Genomic DNA, 21,131 nt, shown 5'->3' with positions numbered 1-21,131 from the left:
GTGATTGCTTTCCCAGCTCTTTGACTGATGCTGAAAGGACTCTCTGAGTTCTTTACCTGCCAAACATTTAATCCACACCTCCAAAAGTTTTTCCTTACAAGGACATTGGGACAGCCATGGTAAACCAAAGGCCCTTTTTGCCCAGTGTCTTTTCCCAGCAGTGCTTAAACACTGAGCTCTGGGAAGACCAGAGGGATGGAACATCTGCTTTTCTCCAGCTTCCTTCTCAGGGTCCCACCATTTCAGCTCCAAGACCTCCTCAGTTACAATGAAGTTCCTGGGTATTTATTAAACTTCAAAGGATTTCTCTTCCCTGAACTTCTTTGGAGTCTGTAACTTGTTCCTACCACCATGCACAGTGCCACTTTAAAGCTTTACTTTATTCAGCTGCCATATCTGGCTGCTGTTGCTGTGAAAGTCAAGTTTATGAAATGCCAAACAGAACTGTTCCCGTTCTGGAAATATTTTTCTCCCCTTGATAGGGCCTATAGGATTTATTATTGCTTTAGCCTTTCTTGAGCTACTTCCAATATTGTCTTTCTTTCTGGTCTTTTGAGCAGGGGTTATGTTATATTGAACAGAACTGAAAAGCTGGGTAGCTCCAACTAATTGGAATCTGTCCTTGTCTTCTAGAGTGGCACTAATAGAAAAGAATCAATATTTTAAAAAATTAACTGCTGCTGTTCTCCAGTAAAAGTGAATGAGCTTTTTTTGCCTGCAAGAATGTGTCACTTGGAATGTTTTATATCCCCTATTCTAGAGATTTTTGTCTTTTAATATAGGTTCCTCCAAGTATCTATAAGCCTCCAAAGGAAAGAAAGCAACTAGAGGAAATCAAAACAAAAAATATCCGAAAAGCAAAAGTAAGTGTATTTTGTTCTTCTTCTATCCTTTCCTTTCTTCTAAACTAGTTTTTCTTTATTGTTTTATCTTCACAAATCTTGAACTTTATCTGAAACATATCTGCTTTTGTAACTAAATAGCTCATGCTTTTTCTCTAGAGTCATGAAGTTTATATCTTCTGCTCTGTTTTAGCACTCTTTTCCCCACCTTCTTTATTTTATTATTAATAGTCCAGGACAAGGTTCACCTTTTTTTTTTGCAAGCAGCTGTATAAAGTAGCAGAAACATGATAACTTTCTTTTCTTCACAATGGTCCTTCTAGTCTCATGGACATGTGGATATATAGGGTATTCACTTATTAAGACTTCAAATTACAAAATAAATTCAGGTTTTTTGAGGGTTTTTTCTGTAATAACTGAAAAATAACCATGTTATTCACTTTTTAAAGATACCAGCAGATTCTGACTTCTTTTTTGTGCAAACTTCATACTCTTACATATTCTTCATACACTGCCTTCAACAGACTGAGTGTGAGATTATCCTGGTTTGTAAAGAAACAGAGTACATGATCTGTGTGTTAAGACAGCAGGAGAAGGGAGGGCCTGGAAAAAACAGATCTTGCTATTTGAGCCAAACTTTGACATGAATCTTGTTCAATGAGGTAGCTCATAGTTAAAGCAGATTGTTGTTGTTTTCTCCTTGGAAAGGAATTAATTAAATGCCCATTTCCACTTTCTTTCTCCATTCCCAAACTGTTGTCACCATATCCAATCAAGTAACAATATAAACTTGATAAAAGGTATGCCATGTGGCTCCTGTTTATCAGGACTCTCCCACCCCCATTCTGAAAATGCCTGACTGGTTTTTACTACCCAATACAAGTCTATTCATTACTGGCTGTCCTCATGTCCATGTGAAAGGGACACTGAATTCTGTTCCTAAACTATGGTGAAAGCTTTAATGTGTGACAGATTCTGACTATGCATTCCTTTTGCTGGTCCATCACATTACCTATGCTTGATATTTCTTTATAAAACAATACAGCATGATTTTTTATCCTTTTATAGTTTCCATATCGTGGGGAAAGCACATCTATTTGTCTGTGTGCTTATTTCCATGTTAAAAGCTTTCTAGAAAAACTGGGAAAGAAAAGCCAAATATCACAGTGCCTATACCATTAAAAATCTATGACAACTGTAAAATCACTTAGCAACCAACCACATTCTTCAATAAAGAAAATGCATTCATACAAGAAACAAAGATAAACCACTACAGAAATTATAGCTACAGTAACAGCAGTTTTTTGTCACTTCTGGAATGCTATTAAAGGCATTCAGACCATTCACAAAGGTCAATTCCCTAGACTGTTTTCTAAGCAAGCTGAAATGATGGGTGCTAGCAGAAATTTGTATGAAAAATGCCATTTGTTTCATTACATTTCTGCAGAAGCTGTAGCTGTAACTGTGAGAACCACATCTGAGCAACTGTGAGGAATGAGAACACTGGAAGCCACACTCTAGACAGTTATAGAAACACTGATGTTATCAGCTGCTGCCCAGAAAGCCATTAGAAAATCTAGTCATTGTTCCACAGCTTTGATTAGAGATTTGGTTTACAAACAAAATAAATATCAAAAAACTGAAAATATGATTGCTTGTAATTCCCTGTATAATGACTTGGCTTTAATGCCAGGAGTGTGCCTATTGAATCAGTCCCTGGTGGAGTGATACCCTGAACATAATTCTCTAATGTAGCTCAAAACCAAAGCCATGGTGTTGTCAGCAGTCTGAAAACAGTTCCTGCCAATGGTACTGATGTGGCATAATATGATATAATTATGATATTTATGATTATGATATTTTTAAACTGGTATCTGGACAAGCAGCACGTTTCATTATGGGCAGGTCTATCAAAGGCCTGATGTCCTGTGCAAAGGATACATCCAGGCAGAACCGTGGAGAGAAAATAAATACTTGCTTACTTGAGGTCTTTAATCAGGAGTGGAAATGTATGTAAATACTAAGTCAAGCTTTTGGAATTCATCTTGGGACCAGTGTTGTTTCACATTTCCATTAATGACACAGATGAAGGGATTGGGTGCACCCTCAGCACACGTGCAGGTGACACACCTGAGGGACAGGACTCCATCCCCAGGGACCTGGGCAAGCTCCACAAGTGGCCCATGGCAATCTCATGGGCTCTAACAAGACCAAGTGCTGGTGACCCAGGGCAGCTCCCAGTGCCAGCCCAGGCTGGGGATGAACAGATCCAGAGCAGCCCTGAAAAGCACCTGGGGGTGCTGTGGCTGAGAGGCTGGACATGACCCAGCCATGGGCACTCCCAGCCCAGAAACCTCCCTGTCCTGGGCCCACCCAAAGCACCGTGGGCAGCAGGTGAGGGAGGGGATTCTGCCCCACTCAGGTGAGACCCCCACCTGCAGCACTGCATTCAGCTCTGGGGCCCCACCACAGAGGACATGGACCTGTTGGAGCAAGTCCAGAGGAGGCCACCAAGAGGGATGGAGCACCTCTCCTATGAGGAAAGGCTGAGAGAATTGGGATTCTTCAGCCTGGATAAGAGAAGGATTCAGGGTGACCTAACTGGGGTCTTCCAGTACCAGAAGAGAGCCCACAGGAAGGATGGAGAGAGACTTTTTACAAGAGCAGGGAGTGACAGGATGAGGAGGGGTGGCTTCAAACTGCAGGAGGGAAGGTTTGTATTAGATATTAGGAAGAAATTCTTAACTGTGAGGATAGTGAGGCACTCACACAGGACGCTTAGAAAAGTTATGGATGCCCCATCCCTGAAAGTGTTTAAGGCCAGGTGGGATAGAACTCTGAGCAACCTGGTCTAGTGAGAGGTGTCCCTGCCCATGGCAGAGGCTTTGGAACAAGATGATCTTTAAGGTCCCTTCCAACCCAAGCCATTCTGTGATTCTGATGATAGTGGTTGGGGCTATAAGACTTTTTGAGACTTAAAATTACTCTTACAGAACTTTGATGTACCACACTTTTTAAGAGAATTGTTTTAATTTTAGGATCTGCTCCTAGAAGCAAATACTAACCAGTTCCGGTGTGCAGCCATCAAGCCTGAAAAGAGAGAGGTATGGTGCAAAACACATGCTGAAAAATTCCCCAGTAGGGAGATGAAATATGACTGGAGTATTTAAAGATATCTTAGAGTATTTAAAAAATATGTTTATTTGGGTTTAGGAATTTTGTGCTATGATTTATTGCTATAGTGTCATTTCACATCCCTATTCCTGCATTTGCCTCTTTTTATGCATAATGTACAACCCCCTTTTCTTATACTTCTGGTGCTGCTTTATAATTTTCCTAATTTTGAGACAACCTTTCTGGGAAACTGCTCCAACAAATCTCCAAACTGGCAATATTTCTCTAAATCCACATATTATTTTCCATTAACTTTGATGCCACAGAGCAGCCAAGCTGAGGGAATAATGGTCCCGTTCATACAGAATCCTCGCTTTGGTTGATTCCCAGTTCACAGTTAAGTCACCAATCTATGTATGTAATATATTCATTTCAGCATCAGTGCTGCATATTCTATTCAGTCTTTTCATCCCATGATACCAGACAGTTTCACATCAGTATCTATAGCTAACATCATTCAATTAATAAGTATCAGTAGAATTCTACCACTAATTAATAATTCCATGAAGTGTGTTTGACATCCTATTTTGTCCTCTCAGTATCTATTTCAGTTGAAAGATGAATATATTCATATATATGTGTAAGTAATATTTCATAGTCAAAGAAATAATCACTGTTACTTTAGCATTATTTAGTCAATATTTGGACCTATCTTTGTATGTTCATACTCCTACTAGGTTGGGTGTACATAGCAAGTTTTTATGTATTTTACACTTCCAAAATATGTAGAATTTTTTACTCTCCAAAGAATATTTGATGAATATTCATATGTTAGTTTTGATAAATACCTAATATCTTTTGCTGAGTAATTGAAAATTTGTTTTTGAAATGAAATAATGTATTTTTGGTTTGAACTACAGAACATACATGACAGTATGGAGAGCAAACCAGTGTTCAAGGCTCAAAAGATCCAAAGCAAGGTGAGTAACCTTTAAGGAACTGTTGTCAAATGTACTTGAAAATTTGACACAAGTGCAAATCTTGTCATGATGGAAACTCGACTTGAACCTGTGTTTTTACACTAAGGTGTTTGGCCAGAAGCATGGCATGGATTGGGTCTATGGTTCATAGATTTTGTCCTGTGCACCATTAATAATCCACAAAGATGTGGTCAGGGAGTGACAAGAGCAGGGCTACTCCATGATGGAAGAGAAATAAGGAGCCAAAGGTGATGAAAGCACAGGCAGTGCCCTCACCATGCAGGACACACTGTCTGATGTGAGGAGGTTGGTGGCAGTGATGGGTTCTGCTGATAGCAAGTCACCCTTGGACAAAACAAGGCAACAAGTCAGGTCTGGCTGGGGTCCACCCAGAAGTCCAGTCAGGAGACAAAGCTACAACAGCAACTGAGGTCAGGAGACAGAAATGGAGACACAACCAGGAGTAGAATTCCCAGCATAATGGAAACTGAAACCCGTCTGAGTCTAACTGGGGCTCCCAGGCTAGTGAGCAGATGGTGTGAGTGGAGGTCTTGGGTGAGACTGGTCAGGGAGATCAAAACCTTTTGGTTTCCTGAGGTAAACTGTGTGTAGTTGCACAATGTAACCACATTGCCTTAAAAGTGTTTTCAGTTACAAAGGCCGAAGATTTTATGTAAAATAGTATGAAAAGAGAATTTTCCCCAGCAAAAAAAAAATTGTGAAACCTTGGTTTAAGAACTCAGCATAAGGACAGAACAATCTTGCATCAGTACATCACTGTTTCAAAATGAGATCCTAAAGAATGCTGAGCAATCATTCCAGCTAATGACTGTCTGATACACAATATACAATCAGGCTGGATGCTTGCCTTGTTTCCTTCAGACACATACTGAGGTCATGAAATCCACTATCCTGATTGCTTCTCTTGTAGAATTTTGAAGGGTCAGAGAATTGCAAACATGAGAAAAGAACTGTTCAGCCTTGACAGTGGAACACATGAAATTTCCACATTGATGTTTCTGCAATAACTGCACTGCAGATTATCTTCAGTTTTGTATTGTTCAATCTGGCACCTTTCATTTGTTTCAAGTTCTTATACAGAATAATTTCAGCTGTGCTTGTTCTGTGGTCTCAAATATCTTGTGAGCAGGTCTGCCTACTCTTTAAAACGATGTATTTAGGTACAGCTCATAAACACTGTGAAAAGATTGATTCTCCACTTGGGGGACTGGGCATCTGGCAAGTATTTCAAAAGCCTGTCTGACATTTATCACACACCGAAGTTATCTTTAGTAACAGTATCAGCTACTCAGTCTGCTTGCTTACAGTCCAGCAGCATTTAAATTACAGTAAGGTAATAAGATCCTAGTTAATTCTGTACAAAAAAGAAAGAAAAAAACCCAAACCAGGAAACATTTACATAGTTAAAACAACATACATGACCTGTAATTAAGTGGGCTCAGTTCAAAACTCTGTGTATTCCATTGCCCTTTCTGATAATATAAAATAACAAAACTTTAGTGCAGACTAACAAGAGTCAAGCCATCTGCCTAAATTGCATTAAGAAAAATATGGATCTGGCATCCTCTGGCATTGATTAGGCCTACTTCTAAAACTTGCTGGTATCTCCTCTAGATGCACAAACAGTTTTATCTTGTCTAAACACATTTGCCTTAAGGTTGGTTAGTTGATATTCAAGATGCTGCTGTAACTTTCAAGCAGAGATAGGCATATTGTTATTGACTTTTAAAATACTTTCTATTCCGGTTGCCTTCCTGTGCCATTCTCTGAGTAGACAAATACTAAGAGGATGGTTAATCCAAACTATATATATATATTTTTAAAATTTTAATCTATCTTCAAATTAATATAATTGTATAATGTTTTAACCAACTAGTATTTTGCTTTCCTCTTTTTAGAACACCCACAGTATATGAAATATTTTTTTTAATTTTAGAGACATATACCATGTGCAGCAGCAATTATTTCTCTTGCTGTTCCAAAGTATTTATTCATCTTTTTCACTGGGAGAATGAGAGAGTACAAATGCATCATCACTCTGTGTCAGTCTGCCTCTTGTTCATATCATATTTGCTCTTTATATATTTATTGGTTTTGGTGAGTTGTTGCATGTTCATTAGGTGGCAATAGTGAACATGATATTTTCCCACAAGAATTAGTGCTCTGTAATTTTCCCCCTTACTTCCATTTTCTCATCTTGAAAAAAGGGAAGATACCTCACAACAGGAAGAGAATGAGTAAAATTCAGAACTTCCTTGATACTATATGACATAAAAGAATTTATTCACTTATTTTACTTATACCTGCCTGCACATGTCTTGGAAGTCCCAGTTATTGTAATTATATTGCCATATTTCTGTTTCAATGTCCATCAGATTTCTGGTCAATAAACTGTGAAACTGAAGTTTAAGGTATTTCCATATTCATTCTTAGTTCAGTTCTCTATCCAAATTATAGTTAGTAAATACAGAACATGAAATCTGTGTACACAGAAAACTGTCAAAAGTATAGAAACATCTACATGTGTCAGAAAATGTCTAAGGAAACATTTTATACACAGTACAAGAATAAAATATAAACTGTTCATATAAGGCAGAAGGCTTTGAGATGTGTTGAGATGCAGATCAAAAGGCAGAACATCATTGGGCATTAAGAAGTCATAGTAAGTCAAACAAAAGAAATAAAATACATTGGTTTGGATTATTTTCCTAAATGCTTCAAGTTATCATCATTTTGTCAAGAAACTGACAGGTAATTAATTTTCTTGCATTAAAATATGCTATCTGTGTAAAACCAGTAATTTTACTTAGTGAATTCTAGGTGATGGAATGTGTTTGCTATCCTCAACCTATCTAATTAATATAAATTATAACACACGCTTTTTCCAGTTATGTATTTCAGGAGACTTCATATTTCTGCATACAATATTTGCAGTATGTAGCTTGAGTGATTCTGTGCATGTGTTTCTCAGCTACTCATTAAGTTCTTCATTTGGAATTTAAATACATGTTTGAATTCTGAACACAGAACTTATCTGGATAGAAGTCAAACGTGTTATGATTAAGCTTTGTTTTCTGCAGGAATGATCTCAGTTCTTATTTCTGCAGCAGTGCTTTGCCTTGGTTCAGATCAGGTCTCTTACATGTGTCTGCAAAGGTGACCCATTTTCTCTAGCTGTGCAGGGAGCAATTTTAACTGGCAGAGAGATTGATCCTTTCCTCCCTCAGTATTTAGAAGTTGTCTGGGAATCAGTCTTAACACAATACTTTGAAGAGTCAACAAAGCAGCCATAGGATCTAGTCCAAGTTACACCTTGAGGCCTGAAAGTCACTGAGAACAGTTTTTCACTTCTACTGTCTAGAAAATGGATATGGCAATGGTTTCCAGTTGTCTTGGAAATGCTTCTACATTGTAATAGTGATTGTTTATAAAATGCTTCCAAGATTTCCCTATGAAAGGTGCCACGTTTCTTTTACTTCACTGTTCTGGCTCACAGAACATCTTTCAGAGAGGCAGTTTATTGTCTTTGTCCAAAACAGATCAAATCCTTTAGCACAGCATATATGAGCACTGGAAAATATGAAAGGAAGTGAAGACATTTTATGGGATTTGACATGGTCCAAGACTGATTACAAATTTATAATCCACTTGGGGGACTTTGCTGATTTCTTAAGCAGCTTGAGTAGTTTATGAACAGCATGCAATTTCATTGTGAATGTCAGATTAATGCTAGATGAATGCTTTAACCAAAATTTATGCTGTCTTGGGTCAATTTATTTAACCCACTGAGATGTTTTTAGACTCTGTTTCATGGTTTACATTACTAACTATGGAATATACATTCCCTTTCCTGACAGATTGACAATATACCCATTAAATTGAACACAGCAGCTATTTTGAGGGAGGGTGCCCTCTACCAGAGGAAATTGGAAGAGGAGCTCAAAAGGTAGGACCACGCTCCACCTAAGATTGCTTTTCACATCCCTGCATTTAGGATATGAGCCACATCAAAGATAATTAAGAAAATTCCAGGTAAACTAAACTAATGGTTCTCTTGTAGGGCTTTCTATTCTATAAAAACAGTTGACAAAGGAAGAGAGAAGTGGATTGAAGTAGGCTGAAGAAAAGATCTACAGTAAAGTAATTCTTTTTGTGTAGATGCTGTACAGTGTTACTGTGTTCTGATTTAGCACTCTGGCTAGTGTTCACTTGCAAAGTCCAACAGGTATCACTTTTACATTTATTCCAATTCTCCAGACTAAATAATGACCTGAATACACATCTGTTTCTGTGTCTTTTGTACAAGATGCATTTATATTAAGCCAAATAATTTCATATATCTCCATTTTCTTCAATGGTTGTGGTCAACTACATGCCAAGTTTGATACTTGAACTTGTTTATATGTAGATAACAATACCTGTCCATTTCTATCACAGTAAGATATAGCACACTAAGAATGTGCTGTTTCTTAAACCAAGATAAGCCAAGAGCTGAGAGTGACAGGAGGACATGTAGGGACAGTGTCCTCACTGGCAGCAGCTCCACAGTCCCCTGGCAGGCAGCAGGACAGATTCAGGGACAGGCAGCAGGGTCAGCCAAGGGTGCTACAACAGTCTGGGCCAAGGTCCAGCCAGGAAGCCAAGTCAAGAAGGCAGGATCAGCTTGGCCCCAGGCTGGGTGCAGGCTGATCTATGGAGCAGCTTAGGCAGGGACCAAGGCTGTTACTCCAGGCTTAAATGTGTCTCCTGGGAAGAAACTGCACACACACCAACCAGGACTTTCCATGGCTCTTCCTCACACAGTTCTTTTCACTCCACTCCCATCCAGTGTTGACAGTCACACTGCAGCAGAGCTGTCTTTGAACACAAGCACTGAATCCAGGCTGTGGGGAAGGGGGGTAATAAGAGGTTGCAGGTCAGTTTGTGCATTTAGCACTCTAAGAAATCCTGACATAAGGATTCCTCCTTATTCAGCAACACAGGTTTTCAGAGGATGTTTACTGGGGAAAAGGTGACTCCTGGATGGCCACTGAAGGTTGTGTTCTACAGCTAGAATCACATAACATTTTCACTAAAAAACTTCACAAAGATAAAACTTATATCATGTTATCCTGCTTTAGTATTACTTCTAATCCACCTGGCTTAGCAGGCTAAGCACTAAATATTGATAGCATTTTAAGTCTTGGAAAGACTACCTAAGTTTGGATTTGATCTTTGGACCTAACAGTATTGGTTCATGCATCAGGATTTTAGCAGGTAGATATTAAACATCAGTCAGGTTCTGTTATCAGCTATTCACATATATTGAGGTTCTTCCATATTACATATGCTACTGTTCACTCTGGCTGGAAGAATTTGTTCCACTCAGCAAAGGAACAGTTCCCTGTAACTTGACACTATTTTATCTTAATGAGTTTTAATCTTCAGCTGCATTTAAGACAAAACAGATATATATATATATATATATATATAAAAAGATAAATATATATAGATATAAATAGAAATTGATATATCACATGCATATGCATTGGGGAGCAGCAGTAAGAGGCAATTCACTCCATGTTTGTGTCTCTGCCCTAGTTATTGGCTCATTCCCTCTTCTGCTGCAGGACTTTCATGGGCCTGCTCCAGGGCTTTGCTATGTTTTTCTTTCTCAGCTGAGCACAAAAAATAGGAATGTGACTTTGTTTAAGAGCTGAATACTTCTTTGCCTCATTACAGCAATATTATTTAATTGACAAAATACAATATAGAAATAGTGTTAAGCAGAAGTTTTTTGTTCTCTGTGTTAAAGTGGACAAGAAGATTGTCAAAGAGGAAAGTTATTTGTTCTTTCAACTTCTAAGCAAAGCAGTCCTCTGAGAAAATGCCCATCCTTTTACCTGTTTCTCTCTGCTCCTTATGAGAATCCATACTCAGCTAAAGTTTGCCCTCTCTTGGGGCTTTGTTTTACTGAAAACTTTCAGGTGCATGCTCTCATGCACTTTCTTCCAGTCTGGCTTTCTCAGGCTTTACACATAGTAGGAACACCTCTTAGACTGGAATTAAAATACATCTGTCAAATGACTTTGTGATTCTGCCTTTTTTCTCTGCAGAGATCAAACACTTTCTATCAAAGGCTATGGAAATGCTTTACAAACCAAGGCAGGGCTACAAAGCCAGATCCCTGAAATAGTGTTCTCCTTTTTTCTCTCTTGCAGAGTTGAAAATTTGCAACAAGGGGCTGGAGACTCATCTGAATTCTTGGAATGGCAGAAACAGATGCGTGGAAAAGATTTGGAAGATCAACTGGCTGAAATAGAATGTAGGAAGCTTCAAGGAAAACTGAGTTATGAAGAGGCAGTTCTAGCCCATCAGAATGTAACCCAAGAAAATAAGAAGAAAGCTGATCTATTGAGAGAAGAGGTAATTCGTACAGGGAGGCTCAAATTTTGCTGATTTCCAATCTGTGCAAATCATAGCACAGATGAGACCTGCTATTAGAGATGTAAAATTCTATGCAGTGTCTTTACTCACTGGAGTCTGCAAACAAGGGGAAAAGAGGGCTATAACTTCCAGATACAGCAATGCTGTACATGAAAGTACTTTTTACAAGTTTTTGTTTTTTTTTTTTTTTAAATTTGATTAACGTTTATGAAGTAAATTGAATAAAAGCAGAAGGTCAAAGAATGCTCCCCTATATTCTGTCATTATGCAAATCCTTTTTGAACAGATACTGAGATACTAAGCACCATTAGCATTGAAATCAACAATATATAACTGATTTTTTTTATCTTGTTAAAATGAGAGCCCCAAATATGAAAGCATTTGTTTTCTTAAACAGATGTAATTCAATTTACTTCATACTATCTGAAACATCTAGATTTCTCTTAGGTGAAAATTCAGACAGACAACCCTCTTTGGATCCATCTGTATGGAAAACTGCATATTTATGCCAAGAAATATTTTCACACTGTTTTCAGTCTGGCAAATCAGTTTCTCAAAATCATTGCTAGATCTTTCTGTTATTTTCACAACTCACATTGCATTTCCCCAGTGCTTTTCTTATAAACTAAACAGGTGATCAAGAATCACCAAATAATACAGATTTTAAATTTTTCACAGCCACCATCACATTTTTTTCTATTTCTCCAGTTTGTTGCTGTGCCCTGTAGGCCAGTACCTGTCTTTTGACTATCTCACAAATGTCAGTGCAATGTCTCAGCAACATAAAATGAACTATAGCAAGAACTTAAAGTGAAACCTAGTGTACAACTGAACATAGTATAATTGCTCATACTCATTCCAAAAGTATTGCAATTGTTATATTCACTTCAGAGCATATGTCTTTTATTTGTTAGCAGAAATGTCTCAAAATGAATAGATTTGGGGATGTGCAAATAAGACTTGCTCTAACCCAACCAATTCCACATAGTTCCCTTTACTTGTCAACAAGCAGAGCATGTCATCCACATGCAAATCTCCAGATATTCACCAATGTTCAGCTGCCATGTTGACCTGCTTCCTTCTTTTAAAACTCTGGTCTTCCATCAAAAACAGGAAGAGCAGCAAGGAATCTAGTCTGAGAAAATCAATTTTCCTGCTCCTTCTTCCTTTCCTCTGACAAAGAAAGGAGCATGGTACCCAAAAGTGGACTTGACATTACAGAGCTGTGGCTTGGGCCAAGAAGTTCCTGCAGGCACACAACTAGCAGTATATTAGATTAAGCACACTTCTTGCTATCTCACAACCAGATCCAGAAATTACTCCTTCTGTCTGCTCTTGGAAACATGTAGGAGGGAATTATGGAAAGCAGCAGTACAAATGTCATGCAGGGCAGTTATGTGTAAATAAAACACAGAGAGGAGAGCTTAAATCTGGGACTCTTTCTTGTCCCCAGCCATTGTCCTTTTCTGCTTTTGTGGATGATGTAATAGTTTGAATCCAATTGTCCGTACCCTGTTTCAATGATTTGAGGCACTCAGATCACCACTGATCAGGAGTTGTATTCACCTGTTTTTTGTGATTTAGAAAGCAGAGCTGATGCACCTGTGTGCAGAGAAACGTCTACAGGAACAGAAAGAAATGAAAGAGCTGGTGGAACAGGTCATGGAAGGACACAAGAATGTAAAGCAAGTAAAAGAAAAGATCCAGGAATACAAACAACAGATAGGTATATATATTGCCAGAAAAATGAGAGGTGATGTTAAATATCCCTAGACTACTTCATCTTTCTTTTAGTGGGCCAATTACAATTTTTATAGGAGGGAAAGTGAAATTGAGGGAAAGATCCAGGCTATACATTCCCATTAATGTATGAATGTGAGTTCAGGAATCAGCTGGCAATGGGCAGATGAGAAATTCTAAGCTACTGGTCATTGGAATTACTCTTAGTTTAAACAGGAGATATACATCACTAATGTTCTGCAACCAGTTTCCCTTCCATCTAAAAGTAGCACATGTAAGTAATTCTACTTTTTTGTCGAATGCAGATGTCTCTGCTTGTGTATCTCCACACTTGTATTCATAAGGATTGAGACAGGCAAAGAGTGTTAGATACTCCAAAATGGACTAGCAGAGCCTACCAGCCTTTGCAATTCAGTCATTTCTAGGATATAGCTTGGAAGACTATGAATATTTTCTATTTTTTAATATCCTTTTATTAAGCAATAAAACAGTATGTACAAATGAGAGCAGAAATTACAAAGCAGTAATTCAAAGTGTCTGTGTATGTATATAGTACTTTTATGTGCTGAATAGAAGGATAGATGGTGGAGGTGGGAAGTACTCATTTGTTTCTTTAATGATTCCTCCCACCAATACCAGACTATTCCCTCAAGTACCTTTAGATCAGTATTATTATCATTATTCATTAAAGCATTTGAATTTTCCTCCAGATGGACTACTTGTTAAAATAGGCAAACAGCTAACTGAGATTAATTCTTATCTTTCAGTTCAGCAGGTTTGTGAGGAAAGTGGAGAACTCCTCCGGCAAGCTTTAGAAGAGCAGGAGGAGAAGAACAGGAAGAGATATGAACTCATTCAACAAATACGAGCTCTTGAGTCTGCACCTAGCATCAGACACAAGTTTGTTGATTTAACAGAGGTAAGCTCAAAAGGAAAAACTACTGGTTTTACATAAATGTGTACTGTATATGTTTCCCACATTCAGAGGGATTGTGTACTGCAGATATATCACAGTCTGGATGGATGAAGTACAAAGTGACCTCATCTCATACATGTTGTATTTTGTCATATTGCATGACAAAAGTTACATGTGAAATGGGATATTGACAAAGTCTATAAAATGAAAATTTTATCAAGAAGAATATTCTGATGGGAAGTGAAATCTTAATCCTCTTGAACCTTCTTTGAATTTTGCCAATGGGATCTGGGTTTCCCAATATCTTAGAAAAAGAGTCTGGACAATGATTACAGGATGTTCTGTGCATCTTCACAAATTCAAAGATTTGTCAGTCAGGGTAAGAACTGAATCAACACAAAGTTTGGACTCATGTATACTTAGTTATATTGCAGTGGCCATGGCCATGGTAATTAACAAGATTGATTTCATTTGCTTTCAAAACTGTCAATATTCAGGTACATGAAAGAGATTGTCAAGAGAACCCAAAATCTTCTGAGCTGTTACAATTCTGTGTAAATGACTTGTGTGTGTCTATAATTTATAATAACTGTATTAACTGTATCTCAAACTTCTTGGACTTGCTGTTGATGCACAACAACTCGTATGCCTGGGACTGGGCTCTGCAATAGCCAGACTTGGGTAGCAATCCAGGAATTTGTTATCTTATTTGTTAACTTAATCAGAAGCAGATTAGCAGATTGGACATAAGAAATACATTTTTTACAATGAGTGTGATGAACCACTGGCACAGGTTGCCCAGAGAAGTTGTGGATGCCCCTTCCCTGGAAGTGTTCAAGGCTGGGCTGGATGGGGCTTGAAGCAACCTGATCAGGAGGATGTTCCTGGCCATGGCAGGGCTTTTGGACTGGTCTTTAAGGTCCCTTCCAACTCAAATTGTTCTGTGATTCTGTATCACAGCTTCACTGTTCCATCATACTGACTATTACAGGAACACTCTAATGAATTGGCACACTTTTGGTGATAGCTTGCCCTGGTTTTCTTTCTACAAAAGGATTTTTCAGGCTTAGTGCAATTAAATATTTGTCCATAAAATTCCTGTTCATTTTCCTAATTTTTAAAGTACCAGTTCTTCCCTTCATGGTACTTTAGTTGGTTGAATACCAGCAGTATCTACTGCCTGAGTGTACAACTTTGCTTATTTTAGGAACCACTTCACTGGCTTCACTGAGCATTTTTGAAATGCAGACACTCAAAAAATTCAGCTTCTACCACTCTATGCCTCGAGCAAATTCTCTTTCCTAAACATGTTTGATGTCTGCTTGTCATGCTCAAACACTACCACTGAGATAGACAGATAGGCAGATAGATAGAGAGATATAGATATATATATCCTGTTGCAGAACATTTCCCTTTCACTTCCTATGAATACAACTCTATGGTCATTTCAAGTTTAATGGTGGACTTGAAAGAAAGGAAAAGTATATATAAGAGCAAGGGCCTAAAACTGAAAGCCTTCACAAAGCTGTTTGGAAATGATCCATCTTTGTTTGCAAACTAAAGTGCAGAAGTCTCACTTTAGCTCTCAGCATCTAATTATCACTCACATTGCAAAGTGGCTATTAAAAAGCCATCATTAAACATTCCGGTTCAAAGATTTTAAATTTGGGCATTAGGATCTGAATTTTCTGGGTATGAAGCATTGTATAGTCCTAATAATTTCAGATTAAAACAGTATATACCATTATAGATCAAATGCATACTTTGGAAATAGATAAATACAAAAAATGCATATTTTTAGTGTAAAGTCTGTTCTGGTTTCACACATTAAAAAATTACTTTTATACATTTTAAAAATTCAAAAGCCTAATTAAAACCAAAAGTCAAGTAGATTTTTTTTTTTGAGAGCAAATATATTGTATCTATTATTAATCCTCTATATATTTCTCAATGTTTTTTCTTTAAATGTTTTATGAAAGATATGCTCTAGATTTTAAAACCAGTTTTTAAATACCAGTTAGTTTAGGACCACCCCTATATTTCTGGAAATCAGAATATATTCAGTGTGAATTGGAACACAGTCAAAATATTCTGGTTTTACTCATTTACTCTACCCTTGGTATTTACAGTGTTATTTGAACCTATATTTTGTGTTCTCTAGACTGGTGGCCATGGTTTATTTGGTGAAATGTCAGTAGTGGAACTACGTGAACGCCTCGCCCTACTCAAGGAAGCACAGAAGGCAGCAGAGGAAGAGAAGAGAGATCAGATAATTCATGAAAAACAAGCTAAGGAACAACTTATTCTAGACAAACTGGACCAGATTTCCCAATTCAGAGCAGAACTTGGACGAGCAGCTGCTTTCAAGTGAGTATAAAACAGCATGTGACATTTAAGACATTGCAACTTTGTTAATATTTTGCCAGCCCTTGAGAACAAGAACAAGTAGAGAGCAAAATACAGCCCTTCTCTACTTTTGTCAAGGATTACACTGGGGCCAGGATTTCCTTTTAATTCTTGAAAATAATTTTCATCAGATTTAACAAATCTTTTTCATCATTTATGGTTGAAGACATCCCATAGGCTGGTGTTGACAGTATTGCCCCAGGATTCAGAGCCAATAATATAAATTCAGAAAGAAGTTTTGCCTTCCTTCTCTTCCTTTTCAGCTAATCAGAACTAATTTGATGTTATGAGAATAATTCTAGCTTGACACTTAAAGTTATTCCTCATTCTCATCTAAACCAATATTCGAGCTGTATTTTTCTTCCTTGAATTACATCTGTAATGTTAAAAGGAAGGAATTATTCTAGAAGTTAAAAATATTTTAGGAAGATTTTTTGATAGCAGTAATGAGTTATAAATTAAATACATTATAGCACTAGATCAAAAAGAAGTTCTTTGCTTACAGGCTGAGCATATTTTGCATTCATGACTAATATTTATTATTCATTATCAAATTTATTAATCATTGTCATAAAGGATACATAACCATCACAGGTGCTTCACATATGCAGAAGAAAGGTCCCTTCCACAAGGGTTTTAAAATCTAAGTTAATGCTATTAACAAATAAAGCTGAGCAGGAAGAAAGCCTGTGTAAAAGTATACAACATGGCACACCTCTTGCTCTTACACTATTTTTACTGCATCTTAAATATTTGCCACTTTTTTCTTTCAAATTGTCTTCTATCTTTTCCCTTTTGTGGCTTTGAGAGGTAAGTCCTTGCCTTGCCATATTTATTTTGCAAACTGATGTTCAGGCTGACGTTCATAAGGCATATTCTATCAGGCTACAAACACATGTTTTTAGACATGTCTTAGATTCACATTTATTGCCAAAGATGGCTTCTCAAAGTTCAATTCATGTTAATCATTTATCATCCAATTCTACATCTCAGTTACAGAAGGCAGTGTTGATGTATTCCTTTAGTTTTCACTCTTCTCAGCTGTAATTTGGTTTGTTGCTGATAGCCAGTCTCCAAAGACTGGAGTTTTACTAGTGCTTGAGAAGAGAGTTTAATGTATTTAATGAATCAATAACTGCAGCTGCAGTGGATAGACTCCACAGAGCAGTGACCTTCTTTTCTATGGCATGTATCAAGAAAAGTTTTTAAGACTTAAGAACCTGAAATGGAGTTGGAGCTAGAAATATACTCTCATTGCTAAACAGTCAGTATTGTGAAAGCCTGTGGGAATAGAGAGGCAAACTAAGCATTAAGAACTTGTGTACTACATAAAACCTGTTTCACTGGTACCTGCTCAAAGAATCATCTGTTCTAGATGTGCAGTCTGTGAATTTTCTGTAGGGCTGGGTTCCTTTAAACTAGACTCTTTGGCTCAATTCCTAACTAAAACTGTTCTGATCCTGAAATAAGTTGTGCTTGAATGAGAAGCTTTGATTCACTTTTTGTTCTGTCATGTGAAATGCTTTTTAGAACAGACCAACATGCCAAAGATAGTAGAATCCAAATTAAATTATACACTAAATTTCAAGACTCTGACTCAATCAGTCAATCTGGTCAGATTCTTGGTAAGTTACACAGTAATTTTCATAGAGCCCTGTCTGCTTTCTAAATTAAGAAATATAATGTTTCATTATAGATGTTAGAAGGCATTTTCCTTTCATGGTTCCTAGGCAATTTATGTATGTATACAATTTATGTATATGTTGGAAGTAATTCCTATAAGAAGGCATCATCATAGTACACCAAAAATCCTTTTCTTTGGGCGTGTATTTCATGCATTTTCATACAGAATCCAAATCTCTGGTGTTATTTTTGTTAATACAGAAATATGGCATGCTGGCCATGGCATTTACAAATGCTAGACACTTCCATGCAGTTTTTATTTCTCTCAATAGAAATTATGGGCTTTGTGCATTAAACCTTATTTGCAGATCTTGAATCCTGAAATACCTCTCAAACCAGTGTGAGTGATTGTTTGGGTTCTATTCTTCATATGCTGCACAGGAGGTGTAAAAAGCTAATTTTTGTGTTTACAGAATTGATTCATCATTATAGGGATAGCAAGCAAATCTTTCCAATGGTCCTCAGAAGTTAGCCTTATGCATCAATATAAAATTATGTGTTACATCCTAAATTGCATTATGTTGAAGGCTACTACTAATCAGCTAAAGTATGGCAGCCAAACTATGCTAAACACCTGCTTTAGTGACAGCTGGAGTTTAATCAAGTCCCTACCAAGCAGGTTCCTTTCAATAACATTCACAGTCATACACCAACACAAAAGAAGCACGTTGTGCAAGCATATAATGAGCTATATTAAACAAAATAGGAAATGGAACATGAAAAATTACAGAGACATTGGCCTTTAATAGACTGCAAGCTGTGGCATCTATCACAGCAATGGCTTTGTGAGTGCTTGCAGGGTGGTACATATACTGGACATCCCTTTAATTGCTAGAATTTCACACAGTTTGAAAATCAGCACTGTCATTTGAAGTGGGCAAGCAATTCTGCTCTCAGCTCAAGCACCAGCAGAGTTGTGTGTGTTTGAATACAGGTTAATGTGCTCATATGACATGCCTGTGTACTTGAGATACAACTCCCTTTCACTCAGTGAGGGACATGTATTACTGCAATCAATCTGAGGGACATGTGTTACTGCCATCAGTCTGATGCCCTAAGGGTCACACAATAGTTCAAACCATTGCTCTGAGGCTCCCTCCATCCACATTATCTGTGGTTTGGGGGGAGAGTTACTTTGTGCTGGACTCAAGGTCTGGAACTGCAAGTTCTCACGCTTCACGTGGTTTAAACCTGTCAGAGGAGAGCAGGACTGATCCTCCCTGAGTTCCTTGTGTGTGAGGAAGATGTACAGACTGCCACCAAGGCAAGAGTTCCCTGGATGCCCATCTCACACTGTGGTAATGCACACTGGACTCCCAGCACTGGATTACAAATGATGGAGTGTTTGCCAAGATGGCAGAGCATTCCTTTCTCTGCCTGCCACTGCCAGGGCTCAAACCCCTCCCTGACAAGGGGCATCAACCACACACACTGAGAGAAACCCCTCTCTTGGCCTGAGCTGGGGAAGGCTGGGCATAGTGTGAAGGCAGCCAGAGCAGGAAAATGAGGAGAAGGAGAAAAAGGAGGAGGTAATGAGTTCTTCACTATCATTGAAACAAAAGGGGGAAATTTATCAGTAATGATGAATCAGAAATATGAAGATGTGAAGAGAAGCTGTAAAAAAAAAGACAGGCTTTTCTCAATGGTGGCCACTGAAGGGACAAGAGGAGTATCAGGAAACACTTTTTACTGTGGAGATGACCAAGCATTGGCACGGATTGTCCAGAGAGGTGGTGGGGTCTCCATCCTTGGAGGTGTTCAAAAGCCATCTGGACACAGACCGGGGCATGGAGCTCAAGTGGCTCTGCTTAAGCAGATGGGGTGGTCAAGATGACCCCCAGAGGTCCCTTCCAGACTCAGCCATTCTCTGATTCAGTGACTGAACTTTGATTATGCAACTTCAACTTCATTTTTACTTCACATGAGGAAAACATTGCTATGAATAACAATCATTTCCCCACCTAAAATTAAGTGCTTAATAAGTTAATTTTTTTTGGAAGGGAGCCAGATTTTGAGTGCTTAAATCACTCACATTAGTACAAAACAATAATCAGTCTAATAGTGTAGTGCTCTTAAATGTCAAAATAGTGACTGCCTTAATAGTGAACTGTTAAGAATTAGACACATTCACTTTGCTAACGCAGTAACTTAGAATTACGTGGTGTAGGACAGAAAAAGGCAAGGAACTGTGAAGTATAGACAGCCCTACTCACTGAGGCTATAAGAAACTTTTTTTTTAAATTGTTATTTGCACTATAAGCAATTCTCTTTTAAAAAAAATATTTGTGTTTTTGCACGAGACTCCTTTTTGTAAGGTGAGCTCAACCTCCTACAAGTATTGAGTCAGTTAAGAGCAGACTACAGCTCTTACATACATCTATCTCTTTATACTTGTGATAGAAAGCTGAAGTTTGAAAATGTAAATGAAGAGCCAAATATAGATTATAGGAGGAAACTTCTGTGCAAATCTTCAAATTTCCCATTTTTTAAATAGCTGAGAAGAATTTTCATAAATTATCACCTAATTTTCTATTGATCTGGAGAGGAAGAGGTGACAGAGATCATAAGAGGTCACATGAGGTGACAGAGACCGTAAGAGGTTTTTCTATCCTGAGCCCTCAAAGTTCTCAACTGATGACAGAAAACCAGAATTTTAAAATTTCTTTTTTCATTTCTTCCTCTCTTGGAGTTTCTGTTATGATATGGTGTGGCATCTGAAAATCTATGAGATTGGCAGCATTAGTGGCAGGAATAGTGTAGATGACTGGCACAAGACTACATTTAGAAGAGGAATGAATATTCTGGAAATAAGCAACAATTTACAATGTTAATATAGAAGCAGCTGCTGCTGCTTTCTGATGTTAAACCTCTTGCTATATTTCCTTTAATTGTATTTACAAGAATCTGCATTTGCATGTAAGGAAAGATTTTGTTGTTTATTCTCACGGACAAGATTTAATCATCAAGTATTTACTTAAAACTGTACTGTTATATTCTCCTTTA

General features: G+C 37.8%; 1 protein-coding gene across 1 annotated transcript in view; it reads left to right on the top strand.

Moving 5' to 3' along the window:
- CFAP99 (cilia and flagella associated protein 99) overlaps positions 1–21,131 on the top strand; it is a 52,910-nt gene that overhangs the window by 29,013 nt on the left and 2,766 nt on the right. Inside the window, exons 7-14 of the mRNA XM_063157505.1 lie at positions 783–863; positions 3,881–3,946; positions 4,877–4,936; positions 8,815–8,903; positions 11,158–11,362; positions 12,968–13,109; positions 13,891–14,042; positions 16,201–16,406. Of these exons, the coding sequence (XP_063013575.1) occupies positions 783–863; positions 3,881–3,946; positions 4,877–4,936; positions 8,815–8,903; positions 11,158–11,362; positions 12,968–13,109; positions 13,891–14,042; positions 16,201–16,406 (1,001 nt within the window). The remainder of the gene's footprint in view (positions 1–782; positions 864–3,880; positions 3,947–4,876; positions 4,937–8,814; positions 8,904–11,157; positions 11,363–12,967; positions 13,110–13,890; positions 14,043–16,200; positions 16,407–21,131) is intronic.

Source organism: Melospiza melodia, chromosome 5 (genome assembly GCF_035770615.1).
Source record: "Melospiza melodia melodia isolate bMelMel2 chromosome 5, bMelMel2.pri, whole genome shotgun sequence".
Taxonomy (NCBI): domain Eukaryota; kingdom Metazoa; phylum Chordata; class Aves; order Passeriformes; family Passerellidae; genus Melospiza; species Melospiza melodia.
This window is presented reverse-complemented; position numbering and strand designations above follow the sequence as displayed.